This window comes from Phlebotomus papatasi, chromosome 3 (assembly GCF_024763615.1).
Source record: "Phlebotomus papatasi isolate M1 chromosome 3, Ppap_2.1, whole genome shotgun sequence".
Lineage (NCBI taxonomy): Eukaryota > Metazoa > Arthropoda > Insecta > Diptera > Psychodidae > Phlebotomus > Phlebotomus papatasi.
In genome coordinates, this window is record NC_077224.1 from 28,818,066 (window position 1) to 28,836,540 (window position 18,475).

The 18,475-nt window shown below is 34.3% G+C and overlaps 1 protein-coding gene across 2 annotated transcripts in view; it reads left to right on the forward strand.

Annotated features, from left to right (window-relative positions):
• Positions 1-18,475, forward strand: part of LOC129807470 (transport and Golgi organization protein 1) — a 32,415-nt gene that overhangs the window by 13,218 nt on the left and 722 nt on the right. The window contains exons 4-7 of one of the 2 annotated variants that reach the window (XM_055856760.1): positions 870-2,160; positions 9,210-9,311; positions 9,512-9,864; positions 13,026-13,352. In XM_055856760.1, coding sequence (XP_055712735.1) covers positions 870-2,160; positions 9,210-9,311; positions 9,512-9,864; positions 13,026-13,352 — 2,073 coding nt within the window. Of the gene's footprint in view, positions 1-869; positions 2,161-9,209; positions 9,312-9,511; positions 9,865-13,025; positions 13,581-18,475 lie in introns of those variants that run through there. The other variant, XM_055856759.1, reaches the window with a different exon arrangement.

Here is an 18,475-nt window from a genome sequence, read left to right on the forward strand (position 1 = left end):
TTTCACGAAATTTCGTGAGAAAAACACCTATGCAAAATAAGGAGTATCACCTCACTGGTGAATGTCTTAAAAAATTTCCCATTTTTCACACGAAAAATCTAATTCACAAGGAAAATCTCACTTCAGGTCAAATTTACAAATTACCACTAACGTGAATCAACACAATATTCAATGAATATTCAATAATATCACTCAAAAAAGCGAAGAAACATTGTTAGTATTAGTATACTTCACCACAGCTAAATAAGACTCAAGTAAACACGAAGTTCTGTCATATTTCTCGTAAGCAATTGCTCACAATGAATTTTCAACAAAGCAATTTTTACCTCAAATAATATTTAAAATAACACGTGTTTAGTGTTAAAATCTTCCAAAAAGAACAAATATTTAGATAGAATTCATTATTCATCAAATATTGGAATAAAAATCCATGATTTTAATCAATTTATTTTTAGTGTCCAATTTATCCTAAAAGTGTCCAAAATAAGAAACTGGACAAAATTATGAGCCTTTCCCCTAACTATTAACCAAAATTTTAATCTTCAAAATTTTATTTACAAGCAGACTTGCTAATTTTCTATAAAATATTCCTCTCTCATTTTCCAATTAAAATTTAAAAGAAAATTCTGAATATTTAATTATAAATTCTGTTTGTAAAATTTAATTATGAATTCAAACGTTTCAAATTCAGAACTGAATAAAATATTTTTTCTTTGCCTATAAGAAATAGACCTAATTCTTCTTATTAGTATTTAACTTTGAAACTTGGCAATGAAAATTCTTGGCAGAAATATTTTTAGTTTTATTGGTGCTGTGCAGTTGTTGAAATAGTCCTATAGGAATAATATTGTAAATTTGCCTATTTTTAGACAAAAATACAGAATGTGTTGATGAATACTGCTACCATCCTCAAAGTCAAGAATTGAGACATCCTATGGTTAGTTCACATTTCCAATCACCTCAAGAGCATCAACAGCCACAAGCTGAAAGTGTTCATGAAGATTATGAGACAACAAAGAGTACTAACATGACTCTGGATGAATTTGTGAATTTACTAATGGGAAGAGTTTTGGGCATGAGTAGCTTGATACTGTATTTATCTGTGAGTGCTGGAGCTATTCTCATTTTTACATTTGGCCACTATGTTTTGGTTCAGTGCAGTCGAGAGCGACAGTTGGTGTATAGGCTGAATTCTGTCGAAAGGAAGCTAATGGTGGCTTATAAAGAATGTGGAAGTGTCAAAGGAGAATTGATGGAGACAAAAGAAAAACTCACGAGTATTCAGGATAATTCTTTTGGGTCCAATGATATGGTAATAGCTCTTCGGGGAGAGCTCGAAAATAGTCAGGCTATGAGGGAGAATTTGCAAGAACAAGTGGCATCGCTCGAGAAGGAACTCGAGAATGCTGCTGAAGCTGGTTTGGAGCTCAATCGGATGGTATCTGAACTGTTGAGTAATCAATCTGGGAGTGATTCAATTATAAGTAGTGTTGAAGAGTTGCAGAAGCAACTCAATGAGCAACAAAATACAATTTTGACAATTAATGCTTCATTAGCAGAAAAGAGTAGAGAGAATAGTGAATTGCAGGTGTCTTTGGCAAGTCAATCAGACAAGTTCATTGAGGAATTGAGTGAAGTTCGTGAACAGTGTAAGAAAGCAGAAGAAGAAAAAGAACATTTGGAGGTGAAACTTAAGGATTTGCAGGAGCAAATTGATGCATTTATGAAGGAGAGAACCTCTGAAAGTCAGGATTTGAAAGAACAAATTCAGACACATCAAAATCGCTATGAAGATGTTAGTAAGGCTCTCACACAGAGTCAGTCACGTGTTCAAGTGCTCGAGGATTGTATAAAGACCCTGAAGCAAGAAAGTGGTCAGAAAGGTGGTGGTGGTGGTGGAAACTTTGAGGAAATCATGAATGTGGCTAATCTCAAAACACAACTGGTGGCTGCGACCAAAGAGAAGCAGATGCTAAAGGAGAAACTCGAGGAGGAGAATGATGCTCGAAAACTATTAGAGGATCATGTGAAGATTGTCAGAGAAGAAGTGGAGAAGCTCAGGAAGGAATACAATGATGCCGAAAAGGAGAGACTTGAAGCTCAAACACGCCTAGAGGTCCTCACGAGTTACTTCAAAGACAAAGAGACACAGCTGCAAAAGTAAGTTAATTTTTTTTTAATTATCTACTACAGATTTTAAACAATGTCTTCTTGGCAAATTAATTAATTTAGAAAGTAGAATATATGAAATATCTGGTTGGGCGTTATAAACGTGTTCACAGCTTTGTGGAATACTTGAATTCGTGACTTAGATGATATACTTGTGCTCCAATTAGCTTGCTACGATTTTAACACTGAGAGAAATCCGAAAAAGTTAAAATAACATTCCAGAAATGTTAATTTTACCCTAAAGTATTGATCCAAAATCGGTGTAAATATTATGCTTTTTAGGTGTATTAGGGGTTAAAGTTACCCTTTTTGATGTAATTTCTACCCTTAAAAATGTGTAAAATTAACATTAAAAAATGTTGATATATTTTTAAACCTAAAAAGTGTTAAAATTATGAGGAAAAAAGGTTAATCGCACCCCCGTTTTTTTCTCAGTGAAGTATTCAAAGGCCTTTCCAAACAATTCAAACTTTCTCCAATCGGTTGAAAAAAATATTTCCAGAGTTGATTTACAGTTGACCTTGAGAAATCATTACAATTAATGTTTCAAGGATATTGTATGAAAAAGAAAAGTCGGCATAAACAACCTCCAGAACGTATTCAAAAATTAAAAAAAAAATACAAGGTCTATTTCTGACATATTCCAAAGTCCATGGTTTTGAATGAGAATGTGGGGAAAATGGAGTACATGTGAAGATTGATTTATGAGACATCTGTCGAGGACATCAAGTGGCTGTTTAGTGTCGGTGCCAGCGGAAAACACGAATTTATGAAAATCCCGAAAAGCCAAATTACGAAAAGTCAAAATTCCGTTAGCTAAAATCTCAAAAAGCTAAAATTCCGAAAAGCCTAAATCCCGAAAAGCTAAAATTCCGGAAATCTAAAATCCCGAAAAGGCAAGATGCAAAAAGCCAAAATCCCAAAAGCCAAAATGCCAAAAAGCCAAAATCCCAAAAAGACAAAATCGTGGAAAGGCAAAATCAGGCTCAGGCTGATTCTACAGAGAATTTGGCCAGTAAAATTTGGCGGTAAAATTTGTAATTTATTTACAGGGTCGTGGTAGGTTTAGGGTAAGTGTGCCAAATTTCGGCCACTTTGAGTGTAATTTCGTCCATGGAAATAAATTAATTAAAATTATGTATGTTATCTTCGAATAGTCAATGAATTTATTTTGCTTTTAAATATTTATTCATTTTAGGATGTTTTAACACAAAGGCGTTAAATTTTAGTTATAATTTGAATTTAAATTGTGTTGCAAAAACTCAGTATGGAAACAGTCTTACAAAAAATGTAACAGATCGATTGTGTTTCTAGTAGTCTTGTGATTTGTGGTCAAATGCAGAGGGTTTTTCTTCGATGTTTTTCATGAAAATTGATTAGTTTTCATTAAATATTGCTTCTGTTTATGTTAATAGTGAATCAATCTTTAAATTTCGGGTAAAATTTCCCAGCTGTATCCCGTATTTCGCGTAAAAAAGTATATACTTTGTGAGCGTCTTTTCTGTGAAGTAGTGTTGCTTATTCCGGCAACATCTTTTGCTTTCCTAAATTTCTTATTCATTTTGTGTTTTTTTTTTCAATTTCTGAGTTCTACAATGTCCAAAGAAAAAAACCATCGCTTCTATTATAAAGATGATGTAGAAAAGGCCTTGGAAGAATTCAGGAAGTGCAAATTGCTACGGGAATCTGCGTGTAAATTTGAGATGCTACTCTTTAGGTCTTCAGGACAAATTACACGGAAGATCTCAGAGATTGTGGGTCATATAAACGTATTTAACTAAATACAGTAGACTCTCGCAAATTCGGCTCTTTTAAGATCGGGCTACTTTTTAATTCGGGCAGCTGTTACATTTGAAAAAAGTTTGTTGTCATTTTTCAAGTTTGATTATGATTATCAAATGAATCAAATATGCTCAAATTTGGCATGGTTTGGCCAATCCATCTCAAAACGACCGAAAAAATCGCAAATCGAGGGGTCATGGTCTTAGATGTTTTTGAATTTTACATATGTTAAAGTACACGATAAAATAATATACTCCTATTTTTTTTTTCGTCCGAAAAAAAATCCTGGCCGGAGATACATGGCGTCAAAGATGGCGCCTCGCGCTTCATTCCTCAATTGTGATTTTTAGCAAATATTTTAAAATGCTCTATTTCGGGAACGGGTTGAGATTTCTTCTTACTCTTTTTTTTTATTTAAAAGATAATTTTATACTCTTTAAAACTATATACTTGATTTTGCATTATCTGCTTAAGTTTTTTTGTAACGGTCTTTTAAAAAATTTTTGAAAAAATTTAAAAATTAATTTTTCTCAAAAACCCCATTCTCAAACATTTTAATTTTTAGGCGAGCTTCCACTTTTGCACTTACTTTTTTTTTTTAAATATTTGAAAAATTACCATATTTTCAAAATTAAAAATAACCAGTTAAACTCAAAATTTTGAGTTCAACTTTTCAGGGAATATAGTACTCTACAATATTTATAAACAGCCCAAAAATCAAAATTTTTCGAAATCAAGTTTTTGAAAAAATTTTTTTTTGATTTTTAAATAAAAATGTCTTTTATTGACAAAATCAAGTATATCGTTTTAAAGAGTATAAAATTATCTTTCAAATAAAAAAAAGAGTAAGAAGAAATCTCAACCCGTTCCCGAAATAGAGCATTTTAAAATATTTGCTAAAAATCGCAATTGAGGAATGAAGCGCGAGGCGCCATCTTTGACGCCATGTATCTCCGGCCAGGAATTTTTTTCAGACGAAAAAAAAAATAGGGGTATATTATTTTATCGTGTACTTTAACATATGTAAAATTCAAAAACATCCAAGACCATGAAGGGTACCCCTATGGTCGTCTTGAGATGGATTGGCCCTGATGGATTTTCATGCAATTTACGTTATATATGAGTGTGTAAACTCAATATGTGTATGCACATTAGGGCGTTTCAACTAGGAAAAATTTTTTTTGGCACTATTCTCACGGTGCTGTATTTGATGAGACAAGAAAGTTTTTCTTCTACGACCATAATGATCAGACGCCGTTTAGAGGTGGCTGAATGACCCTCTCTGTAGTGCAAAATCCGGTAAAATCAGAAATTTGTTCTACAGATTTGTTCTACTTTCTTGTCTCATCAAATACAGCACCGTGAGAATAGTGCCAAAAAATTTTTTTCCTAGTTGAAACGCCCTAATGCACATGAATAAAAAATCGTTGCATTTCAAAAAGTTTGTCGCCTGAATTTCTGTCTAATTCGGCTGACATTTCGGTCCCATATGCCCGAATTTGAGAGAGTCTACTGTATTAAACTTGTTCCGTTTGACGTTTAAAAATTTTTTATCCGTTGCTTCACAAAAGGTGGTCAGAAAAAAGGTGGTCGGTATTTCACTCAAAGTGGCCGGAATACTACCCAAAGCAATGTCCACATTTTTATTAATTTTTCAATATTTTAGGAACTGATTTAAAGAAAACAAAGATGATAAACTAGTTTTCAAGGTTCCACACAACCCTCCCGAAAAGGAAGTAACAAGAAATATCAATATGTATTAAAAATATTGCATTTAGGACTTTGGTGATTATTTGCAACTATGCCGAAATTTGGCACACTTACCCTACGGTAAGGGCTCATAATTTTGACCAGTCTGCTTATAAGCATCGATGTTCCAAGTTTGAAGTGCGATATTTTCAATAGTAATTGACTTTTTTGTTACTCTCTTTTCAGAAGGGTTGTTTAGAAACTTGGCAAGCTATTTATCGTCTTATTTTTACGAAAATTATTTTTAATACGTTTAAAAAGGAATTGATATGTAGAGGTGAATTTGACTCTTATTTTGGACAACTTGGTTATTAATTTGGACAACTTAGCTGTAAATTTGGACAGCGAAACCGCCTTAACAGGATGCCCATTGTTCTTCATTTCATGAACCATTCTTACGAAATCCTTTTCCTGTTCATGTAAGGGAAACGTAGAATGTCACAAGAAGCCCGGAAACTTTCCATATCATTTATTAAAGTGAGTTGACTTCGGTACTCCAAATACGTGCGGATTCGCTCATTCCCTGGCCTTTCCGGGAGCCTTTCAAGGCTTTTCTCGCAACATCTCTTTCGTGGAGATGATGCTCCTTTGTTTCTCCAGGCATTTGTCCAACCTAGTCATCAGAAAAGCTAAAATTTCACGAAATTTCGTGAGAAACACACCTATCCAAAATAAGGAGTATCACCTCACTGGTAAATGTCTGAAAAAATTTCCCATTTTTCACACGAAAAATCTAATTCACAAGGAAAATCTCACTTCAGGTCAAATGTACAAATCACTACTAACGTGAATCAACACAATATTAAATGAATATTGAATAATATCACTAAAAAAAGCGAAGAAACATTGTTAGTACTTCACCACAGCTAAATAAGACTAAAGTAAACACGAAGTTCTGTCATATTTCTCGTAAGCAATTGCTCACACTGAATTTTCAACAAAGCAATTTCAACTCAAATCATATTCAAAATTTAACGTTTTTAATGTTAAAATCTTCCAAAAAGAACAAATATTTAGATAGAATTCATTATTTATCAAATATTGGAATCCATCATTTTAATCAATTTATTTTTAGTGTCCAATTTTATCCTCAAAGTGTCCAAAATAAGAAACTGGACATAATTATGAGCCTTTCCCCTATATTAATTGAATTTTGAAAAATTACCGCAATGATGAGAAAATTGTAATTTACAAGTTCTCTATATTTTACCCCTTCCGTTCCGAAATAAGTCGTACGTTTGGGAAAAATTCTTGTTCCGAAATAAGTCATACGTTTGGGAAAAAATTGGGATTAAGGGAAAGTTTGTTGGTAAATGTTTTGTGTATCAACAATTATCTCTTGTAAAGAACTATTGTTAATGTTCAGCACTAAAATTGGGATCCAGTCTTCATGGTAAGTTGAGGAACGAATGTCTTAAAAATGTCTTATTTTTTGCGTTTTATGTATTTTACGACATGTTTTCGACCAATACCAAGAAACATGGTTTTGGATGGGAAGGGGAGGGGTGGGGGTAAAATAAGGCACATATTAATGATCCCAGGGTCAACTTATGGGGGGTCCGCTGAAGGTCCCAAGTCCCTATCTCTAACCATTTAGCACTCAGATATTCGTACACATAAAAAAGAATGTTTTTTTATTGCTCATTGTGCAAAATTTGAGCAATAAAAAATGTCATATCGGTAATAACTGTTGAATTCTACTTATGCATAATAAAAAATTTAGAACAAATTATAGCCTGTAATGTTAATCACAGTCCATTTTTTAGTAATTAACTGACTATCGGAGCTCTTTGAAAAAAAAAACGGAAAAAAATTAACAACTTCAACATATGGATTCCTCAACCAACCATCGTTGTAAGATCCCCCATATTATCCCTGAACATGGAGGATAGTTCATAGGGGAGACTGGGGCAAAATTTGTCAAACCGAAAATTTAAATAATCACTATTTTCTAACTTAAAAGAGACTGAGGCTTGAAATTTTTATTATTGATAGCCTTCCTCAACTTTCTTAAACTTACAAAGTTTCAAGGGATTCGAGGAAGGATTATGTAAAATAAAAAATAATGAAATTTTGAGCCCTATTTTTGGAATATTTGGCTTACAGAAAATATCAATTCAATACAGATTAGCTCAATTTAAGAATATTTCTCGTTAAGATAGAGAAAAATTATCTTCGAATATAGGAATAAATTTCCTATAAAAATATGTATATTTGATGTTTTTAACTTTTGCGAAAGTAAAACGTCACAAATTATTCGAAGACTGACAAAATTTGCCCCAGCAATTTTGGGAATCTCCACAAAATCGATTTTTAGAAAATGATTCGAAAATCGTATTTCTTTCGAGATAGAGGAAAATAGTTTGCTGCAATGTTGTAGAGCAGTAAATTTCTTATAAGAATATATGCTCATTGTAAAGCGTGTAAGTTTTGTCACAGCTCGAGAATTAAATACGTGTTTTGACAAGTTTTGCCCCAGTCTCCCCTACATAAGATATTTACAAATAACAAAAACATTCTCTGAAACCATTCCTTAACCCCTAGTTTTTCTCCAAATGTACGACTTATTTTGGAACGGACGGAAGTACTATTTTACTGCTCGAACTTCATGATGAAATTATATGGAGGATAATGTGCAGAATAATTCCCCAAGTCACAGAAAATTTCCCTTTGCCTCCAGCAAGTGCGGATACGATCGTGAAAGTAGCTATGAAACTTTTAAGAATTCGTAATTTTGGCTTTCGGGATTTCGGCTCATTCGGAATTTTGGCTTTCGGGATTTTGACCTGGACCCGACCCAAGGCCAATTAACATTACTTTTTGGTATCAAATTTAGGCTCGTCTTGGAATTTTCGATGGAACTGAACCGGTTCCGAATCGGTACTGAACCGTATTATAACCGATCAGTGATTTTTATCTCAAATTCAATTATATTACTCCTCAGATATACTTTGGGCAGTTTTGAGTGATTTATAAATCAGTTGTGAACCGGTTAGTAACCGATAAGTAATTTTTGTCCGAAAATAAATTTTATTACTCTTAAAACTATTTTGGGGGATCTTTTGAGTGATTTATTATAAATCGGTTGAAAAACGGTAAATGATCCGAAAGTCATTTTGAGGCAGGAGAAACCGGCGCAGAATTATCCAATTAAATTAAATTTTTCTTTTACCCCATTTTCTTCACAACACTCCTAATTCTGAAATATACTTTTTTCAACTATAACTTTAAAAATTTAAAAATTTGTAGGTAATTCAAAAGTTTTTCATAATATCCATATTATTGATATTATATTATATTATCCATACAAGACATATATTATTTTAATAGCAAATGTATAGTGTTTAATTTAGTGGAATAAAAGTGAGAAAAAAATCTAGACAGCAAAATATTTTTATTTTATTATTCCTCAAATAAATTCAAACATGTTTTTTTTCACTTCGCAATATAATCGTTCAGCATTAAACATTTTCGTTCTAATTTTTATCGTGATATATTTTCTTTTTCAGGGAATTGAGTGTTAAAGAAGCGATGTGGATGAAATCGCAAGGTGAAACAACGAGTACTGTTGAGAAAATTCGTTCAATGCAGGATGAGATCCAGACTCTAAAGTAAGTTATCTCCATTAAAAAAAATTCTCATGTGCAATCTGTGAATTATTTACTTTTTCTCACATTTGTTTATGCATGCAGCAATGTGAAAACTGCTGTTCTTGCTTTTGAGGCTTGGTTAGACGTCTTCCCTTTTCCCCTTTTGCAATTGCAATATAAATTCTCTAGAATCATGAAGACATCTATATCTTTACTTTTAGGTCTCAGAATGATGCTCTAAGGGCTGAAATTGAGGCTCAGCGAGCAGCTCATAAAGCTCAAATTGGTGCTTTGGAGACTCGTGCTCAGGAATCTTGGCTGGCGGCAAGGCAGGCTGAGCGACGTTTGGAGGAATCTAGGGTTGAATCTTCGACATTACGTCGAAAGTTAACGTCATTCGCGGAGAATGGTGTGAATAGTAGTAATAATACTAATAACATCGACAGTTTGACTGATGCTCCATCACCGCTGCATGGAGTGGAAAATCCAGGGTCGCCGTTGTTAGGTGTTATGCCACCGCCACCTTTCCTGCCGCCACCATTTATGCCACCTCCGCCACCCTTCATGCCTCCAGGTAGGTTATTTATTTTTTTATTAATCTGGGTCATTTTCCGATTTCTGTTCGTTTTACATATTTAAAAAAAAAAATATTGAGAACGGTTATATGTTCTTTAATCCTAAATCTTTTTATGGGGACAGCGAATAGAGTAAGGGAGACTGGGGCAAAAAGTTACAAATCGAAAAATTCAAAATTCAATATCTTCCAAGGTAAAAAAGATAGCGGCTCAAATTTTTTTCCATAGATAGCCTCCATAGACCTTCTTCAATGTCGTAAGTTTCTTAGAATTCGAACAAGGAATTTGGAAAATAAAAAATTTCGAAATTTTTAGCCCTATTTTTGAAATATTTTCCTTGCAGAAGATAACAATTATTACCTACTTATTTTCCAAAATTGATGCACTGGTGAATATTAGGTGAGATTCTTAACAATCTCACCTACTATAATCCTAACAAAATTTCATGTCGTCCGATCGACCTCAAATTTGGCCAAAATGTGTTTCGCCACTTCCTGATTCCGAATATATATGTGGCTAAGTTACGTTCCCGGCCGGCCGGCCGGCCGGCCGGCCGCTCTTTGGAGCTTAATAGCTCCTAAACTAAAAAAGATATCGACTTGCGGTCTTCGGCAAAGGTTATATATCGGGTGAAAATTGCAACTTGGTGCATAGACCCCCCACCCCCCACCCCTCCTTCCGCCATTTTGAAGACCCCCCTTTTTTTGTTTTCTCAATAGCTCCGCCCCTATGGCATTCAGCGGACTCAAATTTTAGTATGTTATAGCTGGGCCTTAGAGCTTTCCATCAATACCAAACTTAAGGTCCCCCGACCCCCCTGACCCGAACTATAAGGGTCCAAAAAAAATTTCTTAAAATGGCCATAACTCCGGTTCTAATTGTCAGAATTTAAAAAGTGAGGGCTTTTTGGAAAGCTCTCGTGAAATGCCACTTCTCCTTATAACATCGCAAGTTCATAAAACCACCGCTAGGGGCGCTTTTTTTAAAAAGAAAATTTTTAAATCTTAAAAGTTAAATAACTCAAAAATTCCATTGTGCATCGGGCTGAAATTTTAGTATGTTGTAGCCGTTGATTATACCTATCAAACAAAAAAAACCTTAAGTCGATCCATAACCCCTGACCCGAGCTATAAGGGGTCAAAGTTCGAACATTGTCCGGCCTCTATCTCCGGTCCTAATTAACATAGCGACCTAAATTTTACCTTTTTGGTTTCGTCTCGATGAGCACTTTCAGATGGAAGTTCAAAAAGTCACCACAGGTGGCGCTGTGATAGCGTCAAAATTCATCGAAATTCAAAGTCACTTTTCTCAAAAACGGTATTGTGCAAGTTAATGAAATTTTAGTATGTTGTAGTCCAGTCTAGGACGTTTCCAAAATGGTGCGTATGTGCGCTGTGGTTAAAACAGAACCGGAGATGTGAGGGGTCAAAGTTGACGAAATTCAAAAAATCATATCTCCGGTTCTATGTGACCGATTTTGATGAATGAGGGCTTAAACGAAAGATCTCACCAAATGCTACAACTTTCTAGAATATTTGAACTTCGTGGGACCAACACCAGGGGCGCCACAGTCGAAAAACCAATTTCAATATCACATAACCTCAATTATCTCGACTGTCGCTGAACCGATTTTGATGATTACTTCAACATAATTGTAGAGTACATTTGTCTCTACATTTCGTCCATACATCATTTTCCGCTCAGACTACGCTATCACTCCGATTTTGCCGTTTAAGTGTGAAAAAATTGATTTTTCCAATAATAACGCTTTGAAATCACTCAGATGCCAATTTGACTGCCTCTACTCCACCGAGACACTTAAAATAGGGTTTTAAATGGAAAGTCCCACAAAATACAACAATTCTTTGATATAGTTGAAGTTCAACAAATCACTACTTGGGGCACTCTGGATGAAAAAACAAGTTAAGAAACAAAAAACCTCGCTTATCTTGGCTTCTGAGTAATCGATGAGTTCAAGTTCTACGGCAAAATTATAGAGAACATTCTGGTCTACATTTCATCCATATATCACTTTTCTGTCAGTTCATCCAAATCCTTGACATTTTGGTTCAAATACAAAACTTGTATAATTTCACGAATTTGATTCAAGATAACTGAATGGCGTCTCCCTACTTCAGCATCAAATCGAATTTGCATGCACTCCGAGTTAGCTCACGTTAAGAATCTCACCTACATAAGCCGGTTAGGATTATCTGTCCCTTTTCTAAATAATTTGGATTTTTTGAATACAAATCTGCCATATATTTTAGAATTTCACAAAAGTTCTTTTCTCCAGAAATCTTTTTATAAAAAATGACGACTTGGGGTAAAATGTAACAAAAGGTATAGAGGAAAAAGTAACAAAAAAGCGAAGCAATTTCTGATGTGTCACGGCGAAAAGAAACGTCATTATCATGTCTCGCCACTTGTTGTTTGCATTGGTCAAACGATTTGCAGTCTTTTGTGTGTTTTTTTTTTCTAAAATAGCTTAAAAAGCGCTTTTCTCGTTTTCTCACTTTTCTCGCAGAGAAATCGGTGTTTTACAAAGGTGTAGATGAATAAATTTTCTATGAAAATGTCCTCTAGGTTATTTTTTCAAATTTACGGAAGCCCGTAATGAAGCTAATCAAAATATGATAATACCCAATGTCTGGTACTATTTGCCCCAGCATTTTTGAGAATAATCACAAAATTACCTTTTAGAAATTGGCTCGATAAACGTATTTCCTTACAAAATAGAGGAAAATGACTTTCACAAAGTTGTAGAGCGGTAAATTTCCTATAAAACTGCGCTAATTAGAAATTTTTGAAGCGCTCGAGTAGCTTGTAAAAAAAAATAAAATATCCGTTTTGTGACTTTTTGCTCCAGTCTCCCCTATTCGTAAAATTTCGAGTAAACATTTTTTTTCTCTGGAAAATTTCTTCAGAAAAAATATTTTAATCAATAATATACCTACAAATTGAAAAGAAAAACATTGGTCTTGCTTGTGAGTAGTAAAATATTGCGTTTCTAGCAAGAGGCGAATAATGGGAAGATTGAAAACCTCAAGCCATTATCTACAACTGTTTAATTCAAATGAGGTCAAATGTTTAATAAAAAAAAGAAGAAACACCGGGTAACATAAGTTCTTTATTAAGGCAATTTTGGATTGATTCCCAGGTCCATTCATTCCGGCAGAAATGCGTCTGCCTCCCCTCGGACGTCTCATGTCCCCGCCACCACCTAATAATCGCTACTCTCCCGGACTCGTGGATGAACGCGATGGGAGATTTAGTCCTTCAGATAGGGGTAGATACACACCTGATCGTTATCACGATCGCTATCCACCCCATCGTCTAGGATCACCGTATGAAACGGAGACGGATGTAAGTCCTCCACCAACACCCCCACCGCATCCAAGGGGAGGATATAGGGGATACAGCGCCTATTCTCCTCCACCGCCGCATCTACAGTCGCAGCATGAGGAGCGAGCGAAGCAATTCAAAGGTAATTCTAATCTCTCTCCTCATCCTTACTGTTCTTCTCCATCTAGTTCTTCGCGCTCTTGCTCCTCATCATCCTCGTCCTCCTCCTACTATTCCAACTATGAGAGGAGGAGACACAATCAGGGTGTAGGATCTCAGTATGACGATAATAATGACAGTGATGCTGAAATCTCATATTTTTGATTCATATTTTTTTCACACATTTCATCAAAGAAAAGTTTAAGCAAAACATGATGTTTTTTCTTCATCTCGTTCGTTATCTTTTTGTAGTAAAATATTGAATTTAAATAGAGCACTTTGTTGAAAGCCTGACAGCGTTGAAAGTCGGACAACGCTATAATTCGGACTATGAAAGGCAGATTCGGCACACAAAATGACTAACCACTTTTATTTACATGTGGATTATGTGGTTCAATCCTATCACAGAGAGAAATCCCAAAAAGTTAAAATAACATTCCGGAAATGTTAATTTTACCCTGCAGTATTGATCCTAAATCGGTGTAAATATTACCCTTTTTATGCGTATGAGGGGTTAAAGTTACCTTTTTTATGTTAATTTTACCCTTGAAAAGGTGTAAAATTAACATTAAAAAATGTTTTACACCTAAAAAGTGTTGAAGTTATGAGGAAAAAATGTTAATCGAACCCTCTTTTTTTTCTCAGTGAAAATATTCGAACCTTACTTACACCACAAAAGTACTTTCACATCTTTTACCAATATAGGAAAAAAATATTTAGAGGTTCAATTCATGAAGAAAGGCGTAATATTTACGAGTTTGATGATATTGCAAAGTTTTTCCCACTGTGAAATTCATTTTTAAGTTTACTTGGTTCATAACCGTTTTGAACCGATTTATAACTCATTGAAATATTCGTGCAAAAAGCATAAGACTACCACCAATTGAAGTTTAGCTAAAAGGGATGGCAAAGTGTCCCAGGGTTTGTGAATTGCTCAAACTCGTGACTTAGATGCTATGTCCATCAAGAGTACTTTCGCATCATTTGCCGTTCATCGGTTCTCAACTGAATTAAAACCGATTTGTAAATCACTTGAAAGATCCTACAAAATAATTTTAAGTGTAATAAATTTGATTTTCGGACAAAAATTACTTATCGGTTCATGACCGTTTCACAACTGATTTGAATGGATTTATAAATTACTCAAAACATTGCCCATAATAACTTAGGACTAATATTATTGAATTTCAAATAAAAATTAGTTATTGATTACAAACCGGTTTATTACCGGTTCAAAATCGATTGGAACCGATTCAGTTTTGTCGGAAATTCCAAGATCTTTCCAACGAGCCTAAGCATGAACCCATTCCCCTAATAAATGCGCTCTCTGGAGCCTTTTTTAACCTTTGACCTTGAAAACCCGTTAGGGGAATGTAGGCATGGTTCGCACAGAGTGAACCTTCAAACGATGTGAATTTTCGCTTTATTTGTAAGGATCTAACTTACCATTTCTCATCTTGTCTCATGAACATAATAATTATCTATCCTATGGCTAAGAATTGTCAAACCCTTTGCAAACAAAGAGAAAATTTGCGTTGTTTGAAGGTTCACTCTGTGCGAATCATGCCAACATTCCCCTAATGATTCAAAAGGAATGATTCAAAGGTATTTTCAGACATGGTCAATTGTCTACCTGGGTAATCTCTAAAACCCAAAAACGAAAAAAAAATCGCAAGACGTGTTTTCCAGCAATCGCAGAAACATGGTTTTGGAGGTGAAGGGGAAGGATGGGGGGAAAATGAGGGGCATTTTACGATCCTTGGGTTGACTTATGGGGAGGTCTTCCGTAGATCCCGAGTCGGTATCTCGAACCGTTTGGCCTCTAGACCTGGCGTCAGCCGAACATACGGACAGAATAACAAACAGCGACACATTTCGTCAGAAATCTACTGAAACGCGAAGATTTGTTAAGAAAAGTGGTCTCCGGGGGGGGGGGGTAAGGTGGAAATTTGGGGGGTGAAAAAATCGAGGGATCGATATATACTGCTTTCTCCGTGGAGTTCGAGCAGCAAAAATCGTCTTACGTTCCGGTACCTTTTCGACAAGCCCCTAACATGACCCCATACCGATGAGAAAAGCGTGCTCAAGCCCTTTTCGACTTTAGAATTTAAAAAAAACTGATATTAAGAATGATTCAACGGTATTGTCGTATCCAGAAAACATCAAATGCTAACCGATTTTAATTCAGCTGAACACATATGAATGTTCAGCTGCATTCTGCAAACCTTAAAACAACACTTGCGAAGCAGTGCCATTTCCATAAATTTGATTAGCACTTTTTGTTCGAAAACTGCTGACTGGTCAGCATATTTTTGCTGATCGATTCAGCAAAAATATGCTGAAAATGCTGTTTTTTTTTTAGCTAACTGCGCTCGCTGGGTATATTAAACTTTTTTATATGCACAATTAGGGTAAAGTGATATAATTTGGAATTAGTGTTACAAGTTGGACAATTCACCGGTACAAGTTGGAGATGGCTTTTTCTTGATAAATACAGTACAAAATTTGTTTTTAAGCACAAGGAACCAAATTATAAAAATGAAAAATGAAATTCTAAATTTATCAAGACAAAAAGCCCTGTCCAAATTGTACCATTGCATTGTTCAACTTGTACCACTGTTTAACTTGTACCACTTTACCCTAATCTAGGCAATCTCTATCATATCCAAAAACGAAAAAAAATCGAACGACGTATTTTTGAGCAATCTAAAAAATGATTTTGGAGGGAAAGGGGAGTTTTGGGGGAAAGTGAGAGACATGTCAATGGCTCTTGGATTGATTTATCGGGGGTCCTCTGAAGGTTCCAAGTAGCTATCCCTAACCGTTTGGTCTCTTGGTCTTTAACGGCCAGACGGACTACCTGATCATACGGACAGACCGTACAGACGAACAAACAATGTGATATCCTGAAACGCGAAGATATATCGAGGAAAGTGATTCTCGGGGTTGGAAGGTGGAAATTTTGAGGAACGAAAAATATGAGGGGTTATATGTAGGATTGCAGCATTACTTATGACCTGTCCATACTTATGACCTTTTCGCAGAAATTTTCAATTTTTGTAAAAAAAAAATAATTTTGAGAAAACACGAAATTAAGAATATTTGTGGTTATTTGAAATTCTTTGTGACTAAAATTGCGACAAAGCCATAAGTATAGACGGGCCACAACCCTAATATTCTGTTCTCACGATAGAATTCGTGCAGGGAAATGTGCCTTTTAAGATTTTTTTTTACAAATTCCTTGAACTACACACAAAAATCGAACTTCCAATTAAGGAATCACATCTCACATAACTTCTTACAAGCTTAACATTGGCACTGACTTTGAGCTGAAAGGCTCTGTTTATAGTAACCTCAGGCTTTCTAATTGTATTCTGATCAATCTGTCTAGAAAAGAAATGGAAATGACTTTGCTGACTGCTAAAATTCGTAATTTATATTTAGATGATTTGTAGATCTGGATCTAGTCTAGATAGTGGTTCTTCCTTTATACAACTGTTGAGATGAATGCCAGGAGGATAACTAAATTGTTATTTTCTTTTATTTTAAACTTACGTGTTGTATACTAAATTATCTAAAAGCAAAAATCAGCTGAAAATCAAGAATTAAAAATTATTCTGAACGAGAGGATTATAATGATCAAATAGCAATAATATGAATTGAAGAAATAATAATTTTGAATTTTTACAAAAGGAAAAAAATTATTAGAAATAAAGTTTTAATTTTTTTTTTGAAAATTAATAAGTTTTTTTGATTGCTCAAACTTTTCTTAATCAATCACTGTCTATATCATCTACCACAATGTTGCTTTTCATCTTTTTCTTCTATTGCACCCTGCATTTTATCATTGTGCACATTCACAAAATATGACTGAGTTGTCAAAAAGAATAATTGAGATGGTTAAGTTACTTCCAATAAAGACTAATAACTCTACACAAAGAACTTTAGTTAAAAATATTTTTTTTTTACAATTTGAAGATTTAAAAGAAAAATTGTGAAGAGCTACATACTAATTAAAATATTTGTATGTTATAGGATAAGTGTGCCAAATTCCGGCCGGCTTGCAATTCCGGCCACTTTTTTTTATCTTCGAATTTCGATAAATTTTTAGTTTTTGCATACTCTAGAGATCATACAATGCAAAAAATAACAAAAATGTCGCTTCGACAAATGAGATAATGTGACACAGGAAAAATTCTGGGAAGGCAACAAACTATAAGAATGAAGGTGGCCGAAATAGGCCACCAAAGCTGTGTCTATATTTTTATTCATTTTGAAATGGAATAAGAATGATTTGAGTGAAAATGAAGACGATAAACTGCCTATAAGGTTCCAAGAAACACTCCTTAAGAAGAAGGAATAAAAAATTCAACTTGTATTAAAAATATTACATTTCAAACTTGAGACTTTGGCGCTTGCACGCAACTATGCCAAAATTTGGCACACTTACCCTACTATTATATTATTTACTTGTTAGTTCTTTTTTTAAATTTTTTTTTTTCAATAAAGAAGCATCAGTGAATGTTTTATTAAATGCAACCTTATCCCTACCATTCTTTTTGAACTTTCTTTGGCTTGCAGTTTTATTATCAAATCGTATGAAAATATGAAGAGAGTGAAGTCACAATATCATTTTGTTAATTTAAATCATCGTCATCATTTGGTGTTATCGTGTAATTATGTGCTTTTTATTGTTTTTTTCTTTTAATTTTTTGAAAAAAAAAAGTATGGAAGCTTAATGCATGACACAATTGACATATGGGATTTTATTTATTAAGAATTGCATCGCTTTTGGAGATCAATGGAAGGTGCATCATCAGGTTAAGGCTTTTTTTCTTTATTATTTTAATATAAAATGTAGAAATTGTTCTCTTGGTTTATTTGAAAAAAAAAAACATTTTTGCTATTTCTTTCTTTTTTTTTAGTAAGAATTGAGATATTGTTACATCAAGATGATTAAGAGCAGAATCACATTGACAGTAAAATGCTCACCGTATTTCGTTAATTTACGCATTTTCATTGCAATTCTTACGCAAATTCTCGATTACCGTATTACCTTATCTCATACTCGGTGGCACTAGGTGAAAATGATATAAGAAAATTGAA